Source organism: Hippichthys cyanospilos, chromosome 2 (genome assembly GCF_059441005.1).
Source record: "Hippichthys cyanospilos isolate Australia breed blue-spotted pipefish chromosome 2, RoL_Hcya_1.0, whole genome shotgun sequence".
Lineage (NCBI taxonomy): Eukaryota > Metazoa > Chordata > Actinopteri > Syngnathiformes > Syngnathidae > Hippichthys > Hippichthys cyanospilos.
The window spans coordinates 22,666,081-22,688,186 of NC_142370.1; the positions used below are offsets into that span (position 1 = coordinate 22,666,081).

Sequence of the window (22,106 nt, forward strand, 5' to 3'; positions counted from 1 at the left end):
GAACGATCATTGAAAAATACATTTTAACATCAGGTAAGGACATCATCTGAGATTTAAACACTTTATAATCTGGGGAGGTTTGACATCTCAACTGATTAATTTGGGCAAAAATGGTTCTTTGGTCTTAACCCCAAAATAACGTTGCCATTAACCTTTCTGCCTGTGTGTGTGCGTGTGTTTGTATGCATTTAATATCAAAATTGAATATGAGATATCTGTATATTCAATTTACAAATCATATAAAACTGTTCACTTTTTGCCACTAAAGTGGTCATTACACTTGTTGTCTTTCTGATCTACAACATTATCACTCTTGCTTGTACTCTTTTAGGACCAGGAAAAAAAATGAAGGCATCGATACCTTTTCTTGTCCTACTTCATGCAATTTTGGTCCATTGCCTGAGACTGCTATCAAAGAGAGGTTCAGGTAAGTCTCTTTTTTTTTAATTATTATTTCTTGTTGTGTCTGCCATGCTATGTCTATGAAATATAAACTGCAAAATACATTGACTTAACAGATCGATCCGAGGTTTACTTAGATCGCTTATCTGGCATCCGAGAACATCTGTCTACAATATTACTGAAACAAACATAAGTGTGCCACCATAATGATGTTAAAGGTGTGGTTTTCATTAGTGTCACATAATTGCAGTATTAAGTCACTCTTGCAGTAATAAGTCAACCTCTTGGGAGTCAGTGGCATGTTATAAACGTTGTCACTGTTTGTCCGAAAGTGCAAATAGTGCATAAACAAGCTGGATGAGTTTTTTTTGTTTTTTGTTTGTTTTTTTTTTCCAATTCTTAAAACGTTTTTTTGGGACACTCATTTCCAAAGCCCAAGATGTTTGGTACATTCACCCTGTTTAAGGCCAAACAAGCAGGTTTTGTCCATTCATTTACGACACAGCGATTACGTATTTTCACTCTAAGTCAGCTCTGAATCTTCTTAAGCAAAATTTACTAAGCTTCTTCTTTTGCAATTATGTTCTAATAGTTACCCAGGACGGAATGTTTAAACACTAACAGCCTGTAAAGACCTATATAGATGCAATTTTCAAGACCGAATGTGTGTTCAATCATCCTTCCATCCAAACTATTTCTATAGCCATTTATCCTCACTAGTGTCGCTGGCTTGCTGGTGTCTATCCACAGTTATTTGTGTTTAAATTCCCTCCTAAAAAAATACGTAATTCTTTCAAAGTACAGGGTGTCGATGTCATTCGTGATTTACTGTCTTAATTTACTGTCCTCATACCCATCAAAACGTCTAACTCAGGGTGGACATCCACATTATGTCTTTTAAAGGATAGAATCTACCTTCCATATTAATGAACCTATTCAGAATAAGGGCCTCTCTTAGTTGTATAAGAAAGTGACTCCTGACCAGAGAGGTCAAAGTGCAGTGCAAATTTAATCCCCAGAAGCCACTTATGATTGGAAATGATATGTAAAAAAAACAACAACAAAACCTTCACCATCTGTCATATTGAGATTGAGGCTTTGATAAAGAATTATTCCTTGACTAATCCTAAATGTTGTGTTTACCCTTTCATAGACCTACCCTAAGAGAAATGCAAGTAAAACAAAACAAATATACATGGGTACTGTCACGGGGTGGTTATTTCAGGATCCAAGAGCATTTTCAGCAAGTTCCCACTATTTGTTTACAAAAACAAATCAGGACTAGGCACAAACATTAACACTACACAGTACCATTCGGGAGATTACGTGTTATCTTCTGACAAAAGCTTCACAAAAGGAACTCAAGTTATATACTCGATAAAGGGCTTAATGACAAATTGTGACATTGAACATCAAGGATAACTGACATAAAATCTTTAATGACACGCTGCGATGCAAAAGGTGACATGCACACTACAAATGGCGACACTTAAGTTTTACGAACGGGGATACGCGCATTACTTAAAAGTTTTGTAATGACAGAACACCCCCCACCCATTTTCTAGAGCCGCTTATCCTCACGAGAGTCGCCGGCTTGCTGGTGCCTATCTATGGGCAGTGGGCGGGGGACACCGTGAACTGGTTGCCAGCCTAATTGCATGGCACACATGGACAAATAACCATTCATGCACCCAATAATACCCAAGGACAATATTAGAGTTGTCTATACACCAGCCGTGCATGTTTTTGAAGTGTGGGAGGAAGCCCGAGTGCCCGGGGAGAACTCACGTGGGTTCGGTGAGAACATTGCAGGCGTGAGGCGGACATGCGGACCGCTCTACCCAAATAAATCTAAATTCAACATTGGTTATTTCAATGTTTTTTTTTTTTGTTGTCATTTCATAGTTGTTTTCTGTCCTTCAACGTTTGAAGCATATTTTCCTAAAAACAATAACAATAACGTAGGCAAACAAATGAAGCTATTAAGATGAGTTATGGCTGGCTGAAATCCGGATGTGGAATCAGGCTGAGTGGGTACTTATAACTAAATTGGGAAGTGTCCAAGGTTTGCTCAACTATCGATCAATCAGACCTGATTTAATGCCACTCAGCTGCTCGAGCTGTTCCAAGTTGGGGAGCTCTCCTTGGCTGTCGGTGTGTTAGCATCAATCACGATAAACCAACTTCTTTTTAGTTAAATCTACTTCGGCAAAAGATGGTTTCAGGATCCTTAAGCAAACTTTTTTAGCCCCCTTTCCACATCTGAGTCACTTTGTACCCATGTGAGAGATTAAGTTTATGGATGGTAATAAACTTGAGTCCAAAAGAAGATTGCAACATCAAGAGTTTCGTCTTCGTGGTTCAATTAGGAAAATTTGGGATCCAGGTTGGAGAAGGCAGATTATAAAGAAAAGGACACTGGCTCCTTGCCCTTTTTGTGCTTTTCTCATCCATCCAATCCATCCATCCACCCACCCACCCAGCCTTTCTTTCTTTCTTTCTTTCTTTCTTTCTTTCTTTCTTTCTTTCTTTCTTTCTTTCTTTCTTTCTTCTTTCCTTCTTTCCTTCTTTCTTTCTTTCTTTCTTTCTTTCTTTCTTTCTTTCTTCTTTCCTTCTTTCTTTCTTTCTTTCTTTCTTTCTTTCTTTCTTTCTTTCTTTCTTTCCATCCACCCATACCTCTGTCCCTCCATCCAGTTTTCTAAGAGTAATTGATCAAAGAACAATCGAGCTAATCCTGAATCATGCAGAATCCCTTTTTATTCTTGGAGCTCTTGAGGGACCCTTGCCAAATTTTGTGCTTTTCAGTTTTTTGTGTGAGAATTTATGCAAGCTGTCTTACATTTGAATGCTTTTGTTGGCTGCAGGAGGCTGACACACTGCAGGAATTTTGGAAACAAACCAGATTATCTGGCCCTGCTTGTTCATTGGATGTAAACAGTTTCTATTCAAATGCCATTATTTTGCATTTTACTGTAAGCAAGGATTTACTCGGTATTCCATTTATTGTTTTTTTTATGTTATCAAATTCTGTAGTTTGATTATGAAAATGATTGTGGTTCATTCATCACTTTTTCCTCAACCATTCTAATTAATATGGTTCATAGTTTTTGGAATGCTGTCACATAATGTCACAGTGAATCTGTTAACTTCCACTGTCATTTCCAAATGCTCTTGTAGGCACTGTACTGTAAAAAAGCTGCTTGTCATCATTATGTTACATGGAGCCACACCCATTTATACACACGCATATGATGAGGATTTTACTTCACAAGACTGAGAAGGCAGAGGGGGTTCATGTTTATTAAAAATAAATACTTAAATACATAATTAAAAATACATACTTTCTTCTATTCCATTTTCAATGGCAGACAATGGCAGTTTTTCAAATGACTGCTATGCCGTGAATTGCTTTTATAACGTCAATGGCCTTCCAAAATGATTAGTTTCCATAAGTGCACAAATAAAAGATGCAGGCAACAATTATTCGGTGAATGCAGTTAGCCTTTAAATCTTTTTTTTTTTTTGCTAAAAAGATAACTGAGCTGCAATATTTTAGAAGGGAAGAGTAGGGAGAAACTGTCATTACAATGAGTGCTGGCAAAGATTGCCAGAGTTATATTGTTGATTTTTATGATGACAGCAAAGAGGTGGCAGCATGCAGTGATGATCTATTAGAATCATCTGCTAACTGAGAGTCGCTACAGATGTGGGTGGGCGGTGCAACGCTAGATCCCTCTAGGCTTCAGACAGCACAGCACACATCCACGCAACAGTTACATTTACTGTATTTGCAGCTTTTTCCAGCCTCTAGACCAGGGGTGTCAAGCTCATTCTAGCTGAGAGGACACGTGGACGCTAGTGTTGTCTTCCACTTTCATTCATTGAGGTGACAGCACAAGCGTGGAAACTTGTCACTTCTGCTTGTAAGTTGCAGGGCTCATCTGGGCATTGCTTGTAAAAGAAAGAACTTGTGTCGAATGATTATGGACAGTGGAATAATAGGTTCGTTCTTTTTCAAAACTTTTAACGTTTCAATCATCCTCCTTGCAGTGTGTATTCAGCCTGTGGAATGTATATTTCGAAAGTAATCCTATTTTCTAATTCCATAAAAGCCTTTAAAAAACATATTTTTCCCACTCAGGAATATAAAAAAGAAAAACAACACAGAAACATGCACACACGTGTGTGCAGTATTATGCATAAGCTTGTACTCACAGCATATAATGTTAAAATCATGACTTGTGTCTTGAAATATAATTATTATTATGAAATGATGAATGAATGAACATTGTGCAACTTGTTCTGATTTTTATCTTTTTTTAAAATAAGAAGCCAAAATGCATGGAGAACCCCACATTGTACTTGTGCTTCTTTGAGCAAGGACTTATTTGTTTTATAGCAGTTCATTACAAAAATGGTAAGTGGACAATGCAGCAGGTTTTTCTGGTAACTCTTAATCTGTTTGATGTCTATGTCTGTCTTCAATTTCCCAATACGGGCTTCAACGGTTGCATCAATTGAGAAGGTATATAACGATAATGTAATCATCTTGGATGTTTCCGAATGGAGTTGAAAATCAAGCTCTCGTCAGCAAAATTCGGAGGTTTAAATGAGTTTTTCATCTATACAGTATTTATTTGGCAATGTATCATATAACTAGGATCACACAATTCAAATCGTTATTGAAGCTCATAATTCTTTTCAAGCATTGGTTATGTTGCTATTTTGAATTTAAAATGTGGCCTGATTGTAGTACTTAATGAGAATGCCACCCTCAGTTCTTTTAAAGACTTTTCTACAAGTTTAAAAAGGGCTCTTTTTGCTGTTCACTGTGCTCTCTGAGGCTCTATGCTGCATCTGTGGTCCAATTGTTGAAAAGCACACAAGGGTAGCTCAGGATTATGGTTGCATACCAGCAATGACAATAAGGGCATTCTATTCTATTCTATTCTATTCTATTCTATTCTATTCTATTCTATATTGCATAGCCTCCAATATTGAGAGTTGGCAGGGAGACTTTTGGCTACCAGGAGGTCATGCAAGCTTTTCATACCTAAATGTTATTTTCAAATCAGACAACTGCCATTCAAGTCATGACATGCAAATTAAATGTAAGTGCAGAAGACGACCATGTCAGGCATTATGTTAGTCCAAGTGGTGGTTGCGTCGACATCCTTTAGACAAGTCAAACAAAATTGTAGTGCAGGAGTGTGATAGTCAAACGGACAGGGGGCCAAACGAAAAAAATAACAAGCCAAAGGCCGCACCGATTGAATATTCATTAAAAAAAAATGAAAAAGACAGCACATAGTCTAGTGAACCTAATTGAACCAACTAAAAATCTAACAAATACTTTACTAAAGGATTGGATTAAATAAATAAAGCAATATTTTCTTCTGGCTCTGTCAGTAATTTTTAATTTTCAACAGGCACAAAAGACAAACTTCCTTTTATACAAAAAAATCAAATGAATGTGGCGGTTTTATTCAAGGCACCATCAGTATATTTTCTCAGGGAAATGGCAAAAGTGGGCAAATGTTTTCTTTAAAGAAATAAATAATATCAGCAATTTTCTATCAGTCACTTAAGTGAAATATTTTTAAAACAATTGAAAAAAATAACGGTGACATTTTTCACAGGTCTACTCCAACACTGTCCAGAAACCCTACCTACCCTCCAATCACTTTTGGCCTTTTCCTACCATACACGAGCTGGTCCTTCAGTTCTCCCAGTAAACCCAGGGTTGGGGTCTTGACACATCCCTACAAATCCTGTCCTGTAGTTGTTCCACACATATGACGATATGCTAAAACTCCACCGTCACGCTCTGGCCTGAGTCGGGTTTGTGAAGGAAAATTGACAATTGGACAATTACAGAAGTGTAGGTGCTCTGAACTGTTGTAAGAGAATATGCGAAGAAATCGTTTCTCCTTTTTATAAACTTCTATCTTAGATTGATGGACGGCCGCTCTGCGCACCCACCGACGGTGTTTCTGATCAGTTTCACGTTGCCGTTTGTCTAGGCAAGCTGGATGTAAATGACCAGGTTGATGTAGCGATCTCTTGGCCACAATAAGACTGGCCGTGACAGCAGCCTCGCTTCGTGATTTGGAATTTCTAAAGAGAGCCTGCCAAGTTGGTTGAATTCTTCCACCTTCTGTAGCATCTGTTTCACGTCCATATTCATGTCTTTGTCCGCTTGTTTTCTTTCATGATGCCATTAACTTTGATTATGGCCGCACTCTCTTCACAAAGACACACGGGTTTTCCAGCTACCTCCTTGAACAGGTAATCTGACTCCCACCTCGTTGGAAACCACCAGTTCTCACAGTGCCCGCCTTCCATTATGCTATTTCTGATGGGTATCTGAAAGTTGATGTTTTCTGTTAATGACTTCTGATGAATAATTAAGTGAACCTCCCATTCGCCACCGTTGCATTGAGGGAAATATGTGCCTTAGTGAATGAGCCAGGGGTTTTGTCATAAAACAATTTCCACAATGGAAGTAATTTTCGTCTCTCTGATCTTTAGCACTGAAGGGGCAGCACATATTAGAAAACGGTGGCACTGAGCTGAGGTCCAGATGTGAAAGCTCTAAAAGTCATTCTGTGTCAGCATCTTTGTATGGTTGAATTAATGTGACCCAGTTTCTGCAAGCAAGTTGCATCTGCTATTGAAGCTACATTAAAGTATCTAATCCTGTGCTTTAGGCTAATTAACAACTAATGTAGAGTGCAGCATTCAGAGGTGGCACCGTAACTTTTAGTATTCGCGAGATGTAAAATTTTCAAGAAATAAGAACGATGCATTTTTTTCCTGCTGTTCAGAGTTAACAGACAAATAAAATGATTGTTGAGGCCCTGCTTTCGAAGTAGTTAATGGGTTCGATTCTCTGCGTGAATCACACCATTGACTGCCTGTCCAATCGCAAAGATGGGGAAATGATTGTGTATTGGTGCCCTGACCTCTTTTAGGCCTCCAGAATGAAGTCAGTGTGGGACTGTGCAGCTAACATGTAATTGTGTTGACAGAATAGTGTCTTGCCTCATGCTCACATGCATGGCAGCCACTTGTTTAACGTGGCAAAGGGCCTCAAAAGTCCCTTGGCTGTCTGAGGATTGTGGCACTTGAGTGAATCCTTAAACAAGCGACAAACACTGCTGACTTTGCTAAAAGCTCTTTGACCATGCGTAATCTATTGTAGAGTTGACAAACACTTAAAAGCACTTACCAGCAAAGCAAACTGCCAGTGACTTATGCATATGATTTAAAAATATGGGCATTTCAGGGAGTTTTATTTTTTAGGCTCCCGCCAGTTTCCTCACACAAATGCAAGTATTTTATATGCAGTTAAAGGAATTTCAAAAGGCTGCTGTTGAAAATATTTATGCAACAATACATACGCTTTGTGCTGATGCAATAAGGTGAATGCAGTTTATGAAATTCAAAGGGTTGGACCTTTGAACCCCTTTTGGGTCATAACGAAGTAATGGTGAGGACAGACACTGAACACAATAAAAAGTAGACAGGATGAACAAGGGCTACGTTTGGATGCCCAATGAGTACAGTGCAGTCTATAAGTAAAGTTTGAAAACACTGTCAAATTTAAATGCTATCTAAGATGTTGCATGGTCATGAAATCCAGGCTAATAACTTGAAAGTACACAGTAGTTAGTAAACTGTAAGTTATCCCAGGTCATAAACCACTATTTACATCAATAAAGCAGCCTGAGAAAATACCAAAAAGTAAGTTGTAGTAAAGTTGTTACTTGTTCATAAGGTGCCTACTTTGATATATAAAAATTATAAATTGCATTACGTTTGGTTAAACGGTTCTTCTTACCAAATACTTCCATCAACATTTGTTCATTACGTTGTCGACTTAAGTTTGAATTTACAATTCAGGGAGTATTTATTCCCATGGGCTCACTACCTGTGGGAGGGGCCAAAGGGGTCGGGTGTGGAGAGCTGGCCGGCGGTCAAGGGTGGGGACTTTGGTGGACAGATAGACAGCTACGGAAGCTAGCTCTTGGGACAAAGAATGTCACGTCTCTGGCAGGGAAGGAGCCCTAGAGGGGCATGATTGGGAAGAATTGGACATCTGTGCCCGTCATGGATTCTCCATAAGAAACGCCCATGTTCAAACACAAGGGGGTCCATATGTGCACTTGGCACCAGGGCACTCTAGGTCATATCGTCGGAACAGCGGCCACATGTTTTGGACGCTCGAGCGAAGAGAGGGGCAGTGTTGTCAACTGATCACCGCCTGGTGGTGCGTTGACTCCAATGGTGGGGGAGGATGCTGGTCAGACCTGGTAGTATTGTGACGTATTGTGATGATCTGCTGGGAAAGTCTAGCAGAATTCCCTGTCAGAAGGAGTTTCAACTCCCTCTTCCGACTGAATTTCTCCCACCTCCCGGGGGAGGCGGGGGAGCCCAAGTGGCCCATGTTCCGCACCTCCTTTGTCGAGGCGTCTGATAGGAGTTGTAGCCATAAGGTGGTCAGTACCTGTCATGGAGGCACGTAAACACCCTAGTGCAGGCATGTCCAAACCCAGTCCTCGAGAGCCACCTATCCTGCATGTTTTTGATGTTTCCGTCATCCAATGCAGCTGATTCAAATGAACTGCTTTGTTGTCAGGCTTCCGCTCCGATGAGCTGATCATTTGAATCAGGTGTGGTAGGACGACAAAAACCTCCAAAACATGCCGGAAAGGCGGCCCTCGAGGACCGGGTTTGGACATGCCTGCACTAGTGGATGCTAGCAGACGCTAGCGGTAATGGGTGCCGTCAAGCTGAAGGAGTCCCCGCGACTCGACCTCAGATGAAGCGGTAGGTCATGGATGGATGTTTGGCTGGATGGATTTGTTTTAATTTGCTAATGTACTTTCGGGTGTTCGTCGTGCTATACTGCAGATTTTGTACATACATATACAAACAGATTTTATTTTTTCTCTTTTTAGGAAGTTTCGCCTGTCTTGCTTCCTCTGCGGTGTTACATATGGACATGGGAAAATTAAACATGACAGTTTTACGATATTGTTTATTTGTGTGTTTATATGTGCGCGCATGTGCATGTTTATACAAACTAAAGCAGTGTGATCGTCATCATCTATTTTGATGCATGTCCGTTGCCATGGAAACAGAAGTGCCGAGGCTCAGGAATGCTGTTAAACATTAGAGTGCGCAGGGATCGGCGAGGAAGGGAGGAAAGAGAGCGGAAGAGATTTGTCCGCCTTCCAACAGAATTTCATCTTTCATCCAAACTAAGGAGTCGATGGTGACGAAATGAAACAGCTCACAACCCTCCTTTACCTAAAGACATTATTTTGATAGTAAATCTGAAGTAGCTGATCATGAGCTAATGTCTGAGGAAATGGAATCTGTTTTTCAATTCCAATACACGATTCATATGTTGGTTTTACACTTTGTAGGTTTTACACTTGATAGATTGTAATTAAAGAAGCACATGACTGCTTCTCATCAGCGTGACCTCAATATGCAAGTCTGACAGCGGATCACCCGTTTGTGCGTCAACAAACTCGATGGAATTGGCCATCTCTCAAATGGTAATTTTCAAGCGGACATGACCCAAAATGGACAAACCACTCGGTGCTGTAGACGGAGGCTCAGCATTGGGTACAATTTCCAGTTAATTACTGTCTCATGAAGAGAAGAAATAAGGAGGTTGCTCTTTGGCCAAAGCATTTTTCTAGGGAAACAAAAAGCTTGTTTTTAAAGTCTGGGGACAGTCTGAGGCAGGGGTGTCAAAGTCAAATGGACAGGGGGGCCAAATGAAAAAAATAACTCCAAGCCGAGGGACGAACTGATCAAATGTTTATTAAAAAAGTGAAAAAGACTGCACCTAGTCTACATGTTGTGCACCCAAGTGAACATACTGAAAACCTAACAAATACTATATTACTTTATGATTTGATAGGAAAAATAAAACAACATTTTCTTAAGATTCTGTCAATAATTTTTAATCGTTAGACAAAAAATACAAACTTTCTTTACATAAACAACAATAAAATAGGCAAAAAATACAAAAAGGATTGTTTATGGTTACTGCGACTATATTGGGGCGTACATAGAAATCAAGGTACTGATACCCTACTTCGCGGGTTTCAGACTTCGTATGTAATAAAGGTAATGTGCACTCTCTGTAACCAAGTTGGATAACTAATAACATTGGTAGTGCAATGACCAACTAACCAACAATCAATCTGACCAATCTAGTGGTTAATGTAACCAAAATCAACTTAGCCACGTAGTTTTTTGATTGAACATATTTTTTGGTGGGAATAGGATCTTTACAATAACAAGCTTTCAATTTACAATGCCTGTAGGCTATTTGGATAATTTCATTGACCCGATTCCAAATTTTTGGGAGGCCTGATTCCTCAACTTACTGTAAACAACATCTAGCTCAATTACATTCAATTTCAATTTTATGTTTTGTTGCACAGGTCTGAGGATGGCATATTTTTTTTGTTATTTTTCCTCAAAGCCTCAGAATAAATATGACAATGACAATGATTTCTTTATTGTGTTTTTATAATTTCACCATTGCAACAAACCTTATTGAATTCATATTGTAATGGCAGTTAAACAAAGCAGTCATGTGGTGCGTCATTCCCTACAGGATCCATGACTGCAGGGAAAATAAACAATTAATCAGGAAGACTCTTTATTGTAGCTAACATAGTCATTTTGATGGTGTGGGGAATGAGGCGGATGTGGACCCAGAAGCAGGGAGGTAAGGTGCACCTTAAAAAAAAAAGCCAAAGGAAAAATAAATAAATAACATAGGTCAAACCAACACTTAAGGAGACAATCAAAAGCCTGAAACATACTAGAAAAGGCTACAGTAGGATTCAAGACTAGGAAAACAGATCATTCACAAAGACTAGCTTGAGCAGTGACAACAAAAAGAAAACTAATAGACACTTATGCAAGGGGACCAAAAAATGTGAACTAAACCAGACCAATACAAACCCAGAATATGAAAGTCACGTGGACATGACAACATGAACTAAGTAAACAAAACCATAACTAACACAAACTCAGAACATAGCAGAGGAGGCAATTGAAGACAATTGTCTTTTCAGATTAGCACAAGACAAACTGACACGCATTTGCTGATGTATTGAAGTCTCTAAAAGATACCCTGTCACCTCCCTCCCCCAACACATAGCCGTGGGGTGTTTATTTTGTTTGGTTTATGGAATGATTAGAGATTGTTCCTTTGCTACAGCCAAAACAAGGTGCAATAAGAGGAATATTACAGCGGAGGCTGATGCCCTTGGTCCCATTTCACACTTGCATTGCCTCCAGGGATTTGTCAAGTGAAATAGTGTAACAATAAACTGGCTGTTACTCTATGAAGGCTTCAGTAATGCCATGTCACATTGAATGGGAGTTATGATGCACGAGCTGCATAACCGCAGCAGTGCGCACGTTCTACCATGCATGGCTGTTTATTGGATGCATGTCTCCTTTTGCTCTCATTCTATCCTATGTATACAAGTCATCAGGGTGCAATGAAAGTGAGATACACAGCGGTAAATGCGCAAGTATAGCAAAATTAAAGCTGTACAAAGTCCGCGTTGTTTAGTGAATATCAGGGTCTACAGGAACACACTTTTGCAATTAAACAACGCAAACGTTAAAAGGGAATTTAAAAATGACCGCAATGCCAATAAATGGTTGATTCAGCAGTTCCTGCTTACAGTGCTAGCAGTTCTTCACAAACATGCTTTGCTTGCTTTGATCTCCACAAGGACTCAAGCAAGAATCTGTTTTTGTTCAATGTGTGGGCTGCTCACGTGCTGAATTTAAAGGGAGCATAATCCCCTGCAGGGCAGCTCGGCAAAAGAGTGGTTAGGACATCCGCCTCACAGGTCAGGGAACCGGAGTTCAAATCCACCTTGCTCCAGCCTTCTTGTGTGGACTATGCCTGTTCTCCCCGAGCGAGCGTAGGTTCTCTCCGGGCACTCCGTCTTACTCCAACATTCAAAAAACATGCACGGCAGGGGATTTGGACACTAAATTCTCTTTAGGTGTGGCTGGTAATTGGTAATTGGTTGGTAACTGGCTCAGGATGTCCCCTGTCTACTGCCCATTGACAGCTGAGCTAGGCACGAGCAGGCCTGCGACCCTAACGAAGATAAGCGGCTACAGCAAATGAGTGGCCGAATGGATAATCCCTTCCATTGGCGATGAGGCGAGTTGGCTGTGCACATTCCCATAATGGCACTAGCCACCAGCGTTGGGCAAGTTACTTCAAGACTAGAATGCATTATTTATTACTTATGACTGTCATTTTAAAGCAATTACCGTATTTTTCGGACTATAAGCCTCGACTTTTTCCTCATGATTTGAGCCCTGCGGCTTATATATCAGTGCGGCATATCTGTTGTTTTTTATTTACTTTTTTGCTAGCCACCAGCAAGCAAATGTGTGTATCCGTTCGAGGTTTCAATTTATGGAAGAACTATGAAATAGAACTGAAAAGATGTTATCAATGGCTGTGCTCAAAGAGTTTTAGAAATATATTCTGAAAAAAAATCTGAAATGAGAGATTGTATAAAACTTTGGATAAATTTGTGACGTGTAAATTTTATATATAGTACTCAGTATATATGATTGTATTTGCGTATTTATGATTGTATGTATGAATTATGCGCAATGTCTTTTTATGTTCACTAAAATAATCTATCAAACAAAAAGAGTGTAAAAAATGCTATTGAAGTATTGATTTTGATTTTGAACTGCTATTTAACTAACAGATATCCATACATTTTCTATAAATATGTTGGGACTAAACATGCAGGCGTGTTCAGTCTGTTAAAGAGAGGATGTTGCTGTTGGCAGACAATTACAGAAAAATTAAATAAAAAATATATAAACTTCCATGTACCATCTTTTTGCATAAATATCTCATGTTATTAACTGCGGCTTATAGTCCAGTGTGACTTATCCATGACGGAAAACATTTTTTTGCTCGCATTTTGCTGCTGCGGCTTTTATACAGGTGCGGCTTATAGTCCGGAAAATTAATTACAATATTATTGTATTTGAAATGTAATGTATTACACTGCTATCACATTAGTTATGAACGACTCTCACCAACATAACTGGAAATATGGATTTGCCATTCCAAATGTAGCTCAGTACATCATCATGTTTAGCGTGCTGTTTAACATGAGTTTTAGTGTGCTTCATCTTGATACACATTGGCCGAAACTATTTATAAACTATTAATAATAGCAATTGTATAGGGAACATTAACATTATCTTACCTTGTCATTATTGCTAGTTGCGACAGAGAGCTTGCTGACAAGGTTTTGAAATGCTGGTGAATCCACTGTGGAAAATGGTAGTACTGTATTTCTTCTACGCATGACATACTCCACGAATAACCTCCACAAATAAACCTCACCTCTTGAAGTGGAAAAGGCATGCCTGAGCGAGACAGCGCTTTTGCCTCCTTTGTTGTAACCCCATTCTCAATCCGCAGCATTTTTTCTTTTTGCCAACTTCACGTTACTATGACCCCGCTCTAAAAGGTTTGTCACAGTACTGGTCCATTTCGCAAAGTGGACAGCTCTTTAGGAGTCCCGCACATAGTGCACTTAATTACGATGTTCATCTTGGGTTTACCTCTGATGAACTGAAAGTCATCTTGTGTACATATTGTCCATATTCAACCTGTCGTCTGTTCCTGCCGCTTACATATCTGCTGTCGTAGCGATTAAGAACAGCAAGTAAACATTTTGCCCAGGACGTTTCGCCTCTGATCTCACAATGTTTTTGGCGAATTTGGGAGTAAAACAACAAAACAAAACACCAATTACAGATTAAAAGTTCATTGTAATGCATTGTGTAACTCATTTGTTCCAAGTACAATATTACTGGGTTTTTTTGGGTGTGTGTAATGCATTACACTACTGTGTTACAGCAAAAACTAATGCATTACAGTAAGTTGAAAAAGAAAACCTATGCATTTGGTTTTTCCCGGCGACCTCTCCTCTTTATTTGTTCACATTCGCCATTTCTGCCCTCATCTCACCTCTGCACTGACTCGCTATCTAACAGGCAATCAGAATGATCATTTGTCCCAACAGCCCAACTTGATTAAATCTGCGCAATCGGCCCAAAAATGCCTTTCTGATGTCCGAGTCCCGAGATCAGATTGCCGTGTAGAGGCCCTCACAGTTATGCTAATATGCCAACAAAATGTTCAATATGTTCTTAATAATTTAACATGCTCTTCATAGCTCCTCGCAAAGTCACATCATTCACAATGCCATTCAAAGGACTTGAGTCGTTCATGAATGTATCATCACCCAGCGGTTTTAACACTAAATAGACCTCTGAAATGGTGACAGAGTGGATAGCATGTCCCCCTCTCGGTTCAGAGTCAACTCTAGCTCGCTCCGACCTTCCTGTATGGAGTTTGCACGTTCTCCCCATGCCTATGTGGGTTCTCTTTGGGCTCCCACATTCCAAAAACATGCATAGTAGGTGTTTTGGACACTCAAAATTCTACTTAGGTGTGATTAGGTGTGTGAACGGTTGTTCATTTATGTGTGCCCTGCAGTTGGCTAGCAACCAGTTAAGGGTGTCCTCCGCCTACTGCCCGAATTCTGTTGGAATAGGCAACAGTGAGCCAGTGACCCTGGTAATAAGCGGCTATAGAAAATTGAAGAATGGATGGCTATTTTCGTAGCTTTGACGAAATGCGATTGGCTACTATAGAAAGAAATGGGTGCAACCCTTTGCAGTTATTTTCTATGTGCTTTTGTAACTTAACCATGGTTTATTGTGTGATGTTTAGCACTAATGGTGAAGGAGATGGGTCTTCTTTATAGTCTTCTTTCCACCCATTCGCTATTGTTTAACCTCCTCAAACCTATTCTAAACACATATCACAGAGGATCGGCACTGTGTAAATGATTCCTACATGAGTGAATTAGAAGTCTTGCTGCCTTCCTGCTTGTAATCCCAAAGATCACTGTTAAACACTGAACACTGAAATCCTGTAGGTCAGGGGTGTCTAAAGTCAGTCCTCGAGGGCCGCTGTCCTGCATGTTTTCCAGGTATCTCTTCTTGACACACCTGATTCAAATGATCAGATCAGCTCATCAGCAAGCTCATCAGGATCCTGATAATGATCCTGATCATTTGAATCAGGTGTGTCAGGAAAAGAAACCTGGAAAACATGCAGGACAGCGGCCCTCGAGGGCCGACTTTGGACACCCCTGCGGTAGGCGATCAACTGCAGAGGTCATATAGAAATCATAAAGTGCCATGAGTACATTTAGTTCTCAGTGCACTATGCAGGGTCATTCTGCAAACCATAAGAGGCTGTCGACATGGCTGCCGCTAATAAGACATAACACCTTCCTTGTCAAGCTTCCAACTCACATTTAATCATAAATTAAATCTCCAATGTTCCAAATGTAATTTTTATACATATACGTATTTAACTGTGGAACGTGGAAAAAATATCATGATATAGGTCCTAAAAAAAAACGTATGTGTAAATGAGGAGTATTAGTTAAAAGAAAAAAAAAAAAAGAGTATGCTGCCCTGTGATATAGAGTGCTGTCATATCACAGAGATTTTGTGTATAATGCATTACATCCAAAGTGTATGGATTTTTCTGCAGCCCCTTCAGGGACCTAATGTGCAGAAGTGTTTTCCTTAGATGTGGATTAATGGGCCTTTTTTGTGTTGGACGCTTGCTTTCTTGCTGCACTTTCTTATCTGCTGTAGGGAGTACAAGTCCTCATGCAAGCCTGTTTACTAAACCAGACTCCCACTTGATGCACATTATTCCACTCCAAAAGCCTCTAATTTAAGTTCATATGCTGGGTGGACTGCCTCATTCCGTGCATTAAGACCCACTCATTCCCTGTGCCTTAATATACCTGCCATTTCTGCACAAGGTCTTCTGCAATCAGATTAAAAAATAACACATTCCTCCTTAGAAAGTTCCCATCATCTCAAAGATGACAGATGGGTCATCAGAACAACTCCGGAATACTCCACACTGGTAATCTAAGAGTCACTCTGAAGGTTTGACAGTCTGCCACATAAGTGCCCACATGCTCGTGCGCAGACTCAGCAGTGGGCCAATTATATGCTACTGTGACAGAAAACAGATGTGAGGTATGTCCCCCTAGGCACCGCAGGTTTCACCTGACCCAATGTCCACAAGTCCTGTGACAATTATTGCAACAATGCCATTCTTTTGCCTGGGCAAAAAAATGCAGTTTGTTGGCAGTTTTTGTCATCATATATGAAAATCAAGTTATATCAAACGATGGCTTTTGTGCCTGTGAAACCCATGCTGTATGTTAAAAAACAATGATAAAATCACATCAGACTTTGTTGTTTAACAATAGTAAGTTTTATGTGTAAGGTGTTTTTTTTTTGGTTTTGTTTTTTGTTTTTATGTACTTTTTTTTTATGGAAGAGGATACAAGCCAGTGCCTTTTTGTGCCAGTCCCAAGCCTGAATAAAAACAGAGGGTTGTGTCAGGAAGGCCATCCAACATAAAACCTTTGCCAATTCAAATATGTGAATCAAACCTATGATTTCCATACAGAATCGGTCGCGGCCTGGGTTAACAAATTTAGAAGAAATTTGGTTCATGTTCATGAAAGAAGGAGAGGAGGAAGGTGTGTCCCCAGGAAGAGAGAAAAGAATAATAGAAGAGCCTAGAGCTAAAAGTAGGGACCTTGAATGTGGGAACTATGGCGGAAAGATAGCGTGATGGTTGACATGATGCAGGAACGTAGATAAACAGTGTGTCCAGGAAACCAGATTGAAAGGCATCAAGGCTAGAGGCCTAGGACCAGGGCTTAAGGTAGTCTATTATGGTGTAGATGGGAAGAGAAATGGAGTAGGAATTATCTTGAAAGAAGAGTTAGTTGGAAATCTTCAGATGGAGTGATGAGTCTAAAGCTAGAAATAGAAATAGAGTGTGTGATGTTCAATCAAAGAGGTTAGGCTCCGGACAAAAGTTACCGGACATACCGCAGGACTGCTTTGCCACCATAGATTGGGATATGTTAAAAGTCGCAGCCACACAATGTACAGTACACTCAGTGTATGTTCAGTACACTCAGTGTACAGGACAATGCTGACTACGTGACAGAGTACATCAGCACCTGTGTGGAGAACATTGTGCCCTCCATACAAGTCAGGAAGTTTCCAACCAGAAGCCGTGGATCAACAGTCAGGCACGCTGTATGCTGCGTGCTCACTCCACTGCGTTTAAATCTGGCAGTGAGACAGCGTACATAACTGCAAAGTACAAACTAATGCTTCGTTCATAGGGAACGCGATGGAGGCATAAAAGCAGACAGTTATGTATTGTAGTCAATGGAGTTCGCGCAACAGGGTGCAATGGCGAGTCGGGTGACGAGATGGACATGCATGGAGCGATGCGAGACGCTGCGGGGGGCGTAATTGTTAATTGGCTAGATTGGTTCAGGTTGGCCCTGGAAAAGAAGGAAATGAAGGTTAACTGCCACAAAACGGAGTACATGTATGTGAATGAGAGGAATCCAAGTGGAAGAGTGAGGATACAGAGAGAAGAGATAAAGATGGTGGAGGAATTTAAGTACAGTGGGCCCCCGTGTTACGAGTTTAATCCATTCCGCGGTTGGGGTCGTAAGGCGAATTCGCCGTATGAAGGGCAATCCAAGCCTATGTTAAATAGCTAATGTGTTTAGAAACCCAGATAAAAACATAAAAATTGTACATACATATTAAAAATTGGTACCAAATTAGTTTAGTAATTGCTACGTATACATAGTATAGATGTATACAATCAGAAAACATCATAAATAAAAAATATAGAAAGGATTTATTTACCTTTGAGTGCCACTTGTTATGCCCATAATCCCTAAAAGGGTTATCTCCGGCATTGTTTCCATATAATTCATCTTCTTACTTCTCTCTTTAACATCACTAGCAATCTTGGGGCCCATGGCTAACCCTTTCCACTTTGAATTAAGCAGTAAAATGCACTATAAATATGGTTTTGCAATCGAACGAAGCTTTACCGTTCCGCCATTTTGAAACAAGTGAGGCCGACCAATAGCAGACCACCTCCGTGAGGAGACACCCACAAACAACAGACCAAAGTTGTAGTGATGCGTTGCAGGGACGGTAACTGAAAACAAGTGCAATTACCTAAAAACGCCTGCAGATGGAGACGAAACAACACAAATACAGCCAAGCCCCTAGGGTCATGGCAGTTGCAAAACCGGGAAAATATCATAAAGAGGGGATGAAAAAACTCAGTATTCCATGTCACAACATGAAAACAACGTAAGTCAGGGACGTTGTAACACTGGGGGTCCACTGTATCCAGAGTCAACAGTCCAGAGCAATGAAGAGTGTAAAAAAAAAAAAAAAAAGGTGTAGAAGCATATGCAGGCTAGCTGGAAGGGGGGGATAAAAGTGTCAGGTGTGATGTTTGATGGAAGGGTTTCAGCTAAAATGAAAGGGAAGTTGTACAAGACTGTGGTTAGACCAGTGTCAATGTTATGCATACGCTATTGAACTTAATTTTAAATGTATCTATTTCTGTATTTCTGTTCAGCCATAGATACAAAGGAAGGTCAGTCATTTGGGAATCTGTATGCTAGAAAATAACATGCCGTAATAATACTAAAACAAATTAAAATGATACTAAGTCAAAGCAATGTACAGTGGGCCCCCGGGTTACGAACTTAATCCGTTCAGCGGGTACGCTCGTATCTCGAACTGCTCGTATAACGGGCAATCCAAACCCATGTTAATTCGTGAATGCGTGCAACGCGCGCAAAAGCCCTAGGTAAAAACACCACGACTGTATACATATATTAAAATTGAGTGACATATTCAACTGTACATTTGCATTAAATAATAAGTACAAAGGAAAAATGACTTTTACCTTTGGAATGACGTGACTTGAGCTGAGTGGAAGCGGAGAGGAGCAGAGATCATCGCTCAAAGTCAACACGGCGAAGTGGACATGCTATTGGTCTTACAGTGTCACAGTAACTCTTTCAGTCAGGGTGCTAATCACGGAGATACTAAAACATCATCCTCTTATTTCTTCCTTTACCGCTGCTAGTAATTTTGGAAGCTATGTCTAACAGATAAAGTTTGCAAAGTCTTCACAACATTCCTCCCTTCCGTTTTTCACTCATTTTCTCTCCTTCCTTCCATCCCAACCAGCTGTGCCATCAAGCTAGATAAAGGCGTTCGGCCAATAGCATATCGGCACTTCTGTGATTGACGTGTGACGCCGGCCAATAGCATCTCCGTGAGTGAGACCGGGTGACCTTAATCGACCAATATCATATTGGCATCTCCGTGACTGACTGATACTTATTCGCACTTTTTTTAAACGGTTGGAATGTATTGACAATTAATTTTTAAAAAAAACACATTTAAACCAATGACAATTCTTTGTCCTGCAATCTGCACATTTAATTTCATGTCAGCTGTTTTTCCCTTTAGCTGCACAAACACTACACTTAAATGGTAATATATTTACACACCGTGACTGAGACAGTCACTGTGACGTTGTAAGATCAATAGCGTTCACGTTACTGCCACAAGTATCTACTGAAGGTTTAAATAACGCATCTGCTGATTATGTTGACGCAGGTAAGCGAGAAACATATCCACATACTTTATGGCCGGCATGTCGGATCGCTCGTAAGGCGAACAGTTTGTTCGTAAGTGGGGGACAAAAATCTCCGTGATCCACGCTCGTAAGGCGAATTGTTTGTAAATCAGGGTGTTCGTAAGCCGGGGGCCGACTGTATCTCAAAAATAAGAACACCAAACTCGCAAACTTGTTCTAAAAACAAACCCAAAACCAACAACAACAAAAAGGTGAAGACAATTTATCTAACCCTAACGCTAAAGCTACCTGTAATGAAGAATCCTAAATCACCCGAACAATGCTTGGGCCAAGGAAGGCCATCTCAGTGTTGAAGAACCGAGTTGGTGGAAAAGTGCCACATACGTACAGTATAAGCCCTGTTGAGCTACCAGTTGTAGATTGCATTTCAACATAAAGGTTCATAAAGTTTCGAGAGTTATTTTCTTATTTTCCAAATGCTTTTTTGCTTAGACGCTTAAGTGGGGTAGAAAAATGACACCAAGGCTAGCTTCTTTTTCCTTGCAATGTGTTTGTAATTTTAAATTATCTTTGAATCTCCCACATATTCTTCAAATACCATGTCTTTGACATGAGTATATTTGATTGTATTTGCATCTAAATTACCGTGTTTCTTCAAATATATATATATATATATATATATATATATATATATATATATATATATATATATATATATATATATATATAGTATAATATTATTATATTATATAATTTTTTTTTTTTCCAAAAAATGAAGGCCAAAAGTATCGGCGCATCCTACAAGTGTCGAACTCCAGGCCCCAAGGGCCGGTATTATGCTTGTTTTCTAACCTTCTCTTTCAAAAACACCTGATTCAAATGATTAGGATAATTTTCAATTGAATCAGGGGATCGAAAACCGGAAAAGATGCAGTAGTTGAGGGCTGGATTTAGACACCTATGCTATGAACAGTAAATTACAAGTTTGATTTTGTTTGTTTTTTCATTTTTCGTCAACATTCAAGGAAGAATGATCTGTCAGCCACATGAGCCAAGTTTTGATACGCAGATGTGCATTTTTTTTTTATATCGGCCGTATCCATGTCCTTCTATAAGTTACGGTATCGGGTACAGGCGAGAGGGCGGATGTCAGTTGGCTGTTAGCAGTGCAAGCGACTGTTGCAGCTAACAGTAGCTCATGTTAGCTGAGGTTGTTACGGCAATATTTTCAGTAAAAGAAGCAAGCAGACTGAACAACCGTGCGAGTCCATCCTTATTCACACACATAAATATTACTAAAACAGAGAGGATCATGGAAAAGTTTTGTTCTCCAGCTGATTCAGTTAAAAGTTGCAAGATATGGACTCTGTGTGTACCGGTTAGGGAACATGAAAAAGTATGCCATTTAGATTGTTTATTAATTGCGGTCTTATGGCATATACACACAATCATAAACTTGCTGCAACACGAATGCAGCACAACTTCAGGTAATTATGGACTCGAGCTAAAGGGTTAGGTTTTTAGGTACTTTTATATTAACATATTTTGGACATCCATGAGTTCTGTTTTCTAATCAAAGATATAAAGTCAACATATCTTGTTGCTAGAGCACGCACAAACTACACGAACCAATATTTTGTTTAAAGGAGGTATCCCAAAAATGTATCGTTTACATGAACACGTATTTGGATGAAAAAAGCAGTAACCCAGGGGTCCCAATAGGGTTTTCAAAAACCTGAATAAGAGCAGCTTCAGGTTTTTGCAAGTGTTTTCAAGGGTAGCCTTTAACAACCTCAATACTTGTGTTTCGGGAAAGGTTAGTGGCATGTGAAACCATTCATAGGATGACGCCTGTGAGTAGTACAGTGTTCTCTCATTTATTTGCGGTTAATCACAACCGAAAACCATCCGTGAAAAGAAAAATCTATGAAATAGGACCCCCTTTTCCCCAGGAATTTGCATGCATGTTTACGTGGGTACCAGAGTTTTTTTGCCAAAGTGGGCCAAAGCTAGTTTGCTGCAAAAGTCTGTGGGTGTCGTTGAT

The 22,106-nt window shown here is 39.8% G+C and overlaps 1 protein-coding gene across 2 annotated transcripts in view; it reads left to right on the forward strand.

The window, feature by feature from the left end:
- LOC148427865 (interleukin-1 receptor accessory protein-like 1) overlaps positions 1-22,106 on the forward strand; it is a 122,225-nt gene that overhangs the window by 12,678 nt on the left and 87,441 nt on the right. For both annotated transcript variants that reach the window (XM_088408151.1, XM_088408150.1), the window contains one exon: positions 332-427. In XM_088408151.1, coding sequence (XP_088264277.1) covers positions 346-427 — 82 coding nt within the window. In that variant the 5' untranslated portion in view covers positions 332-345. The remainder of the gene's footprint in view (positions 1-331; positions 428-22,106) is intronic.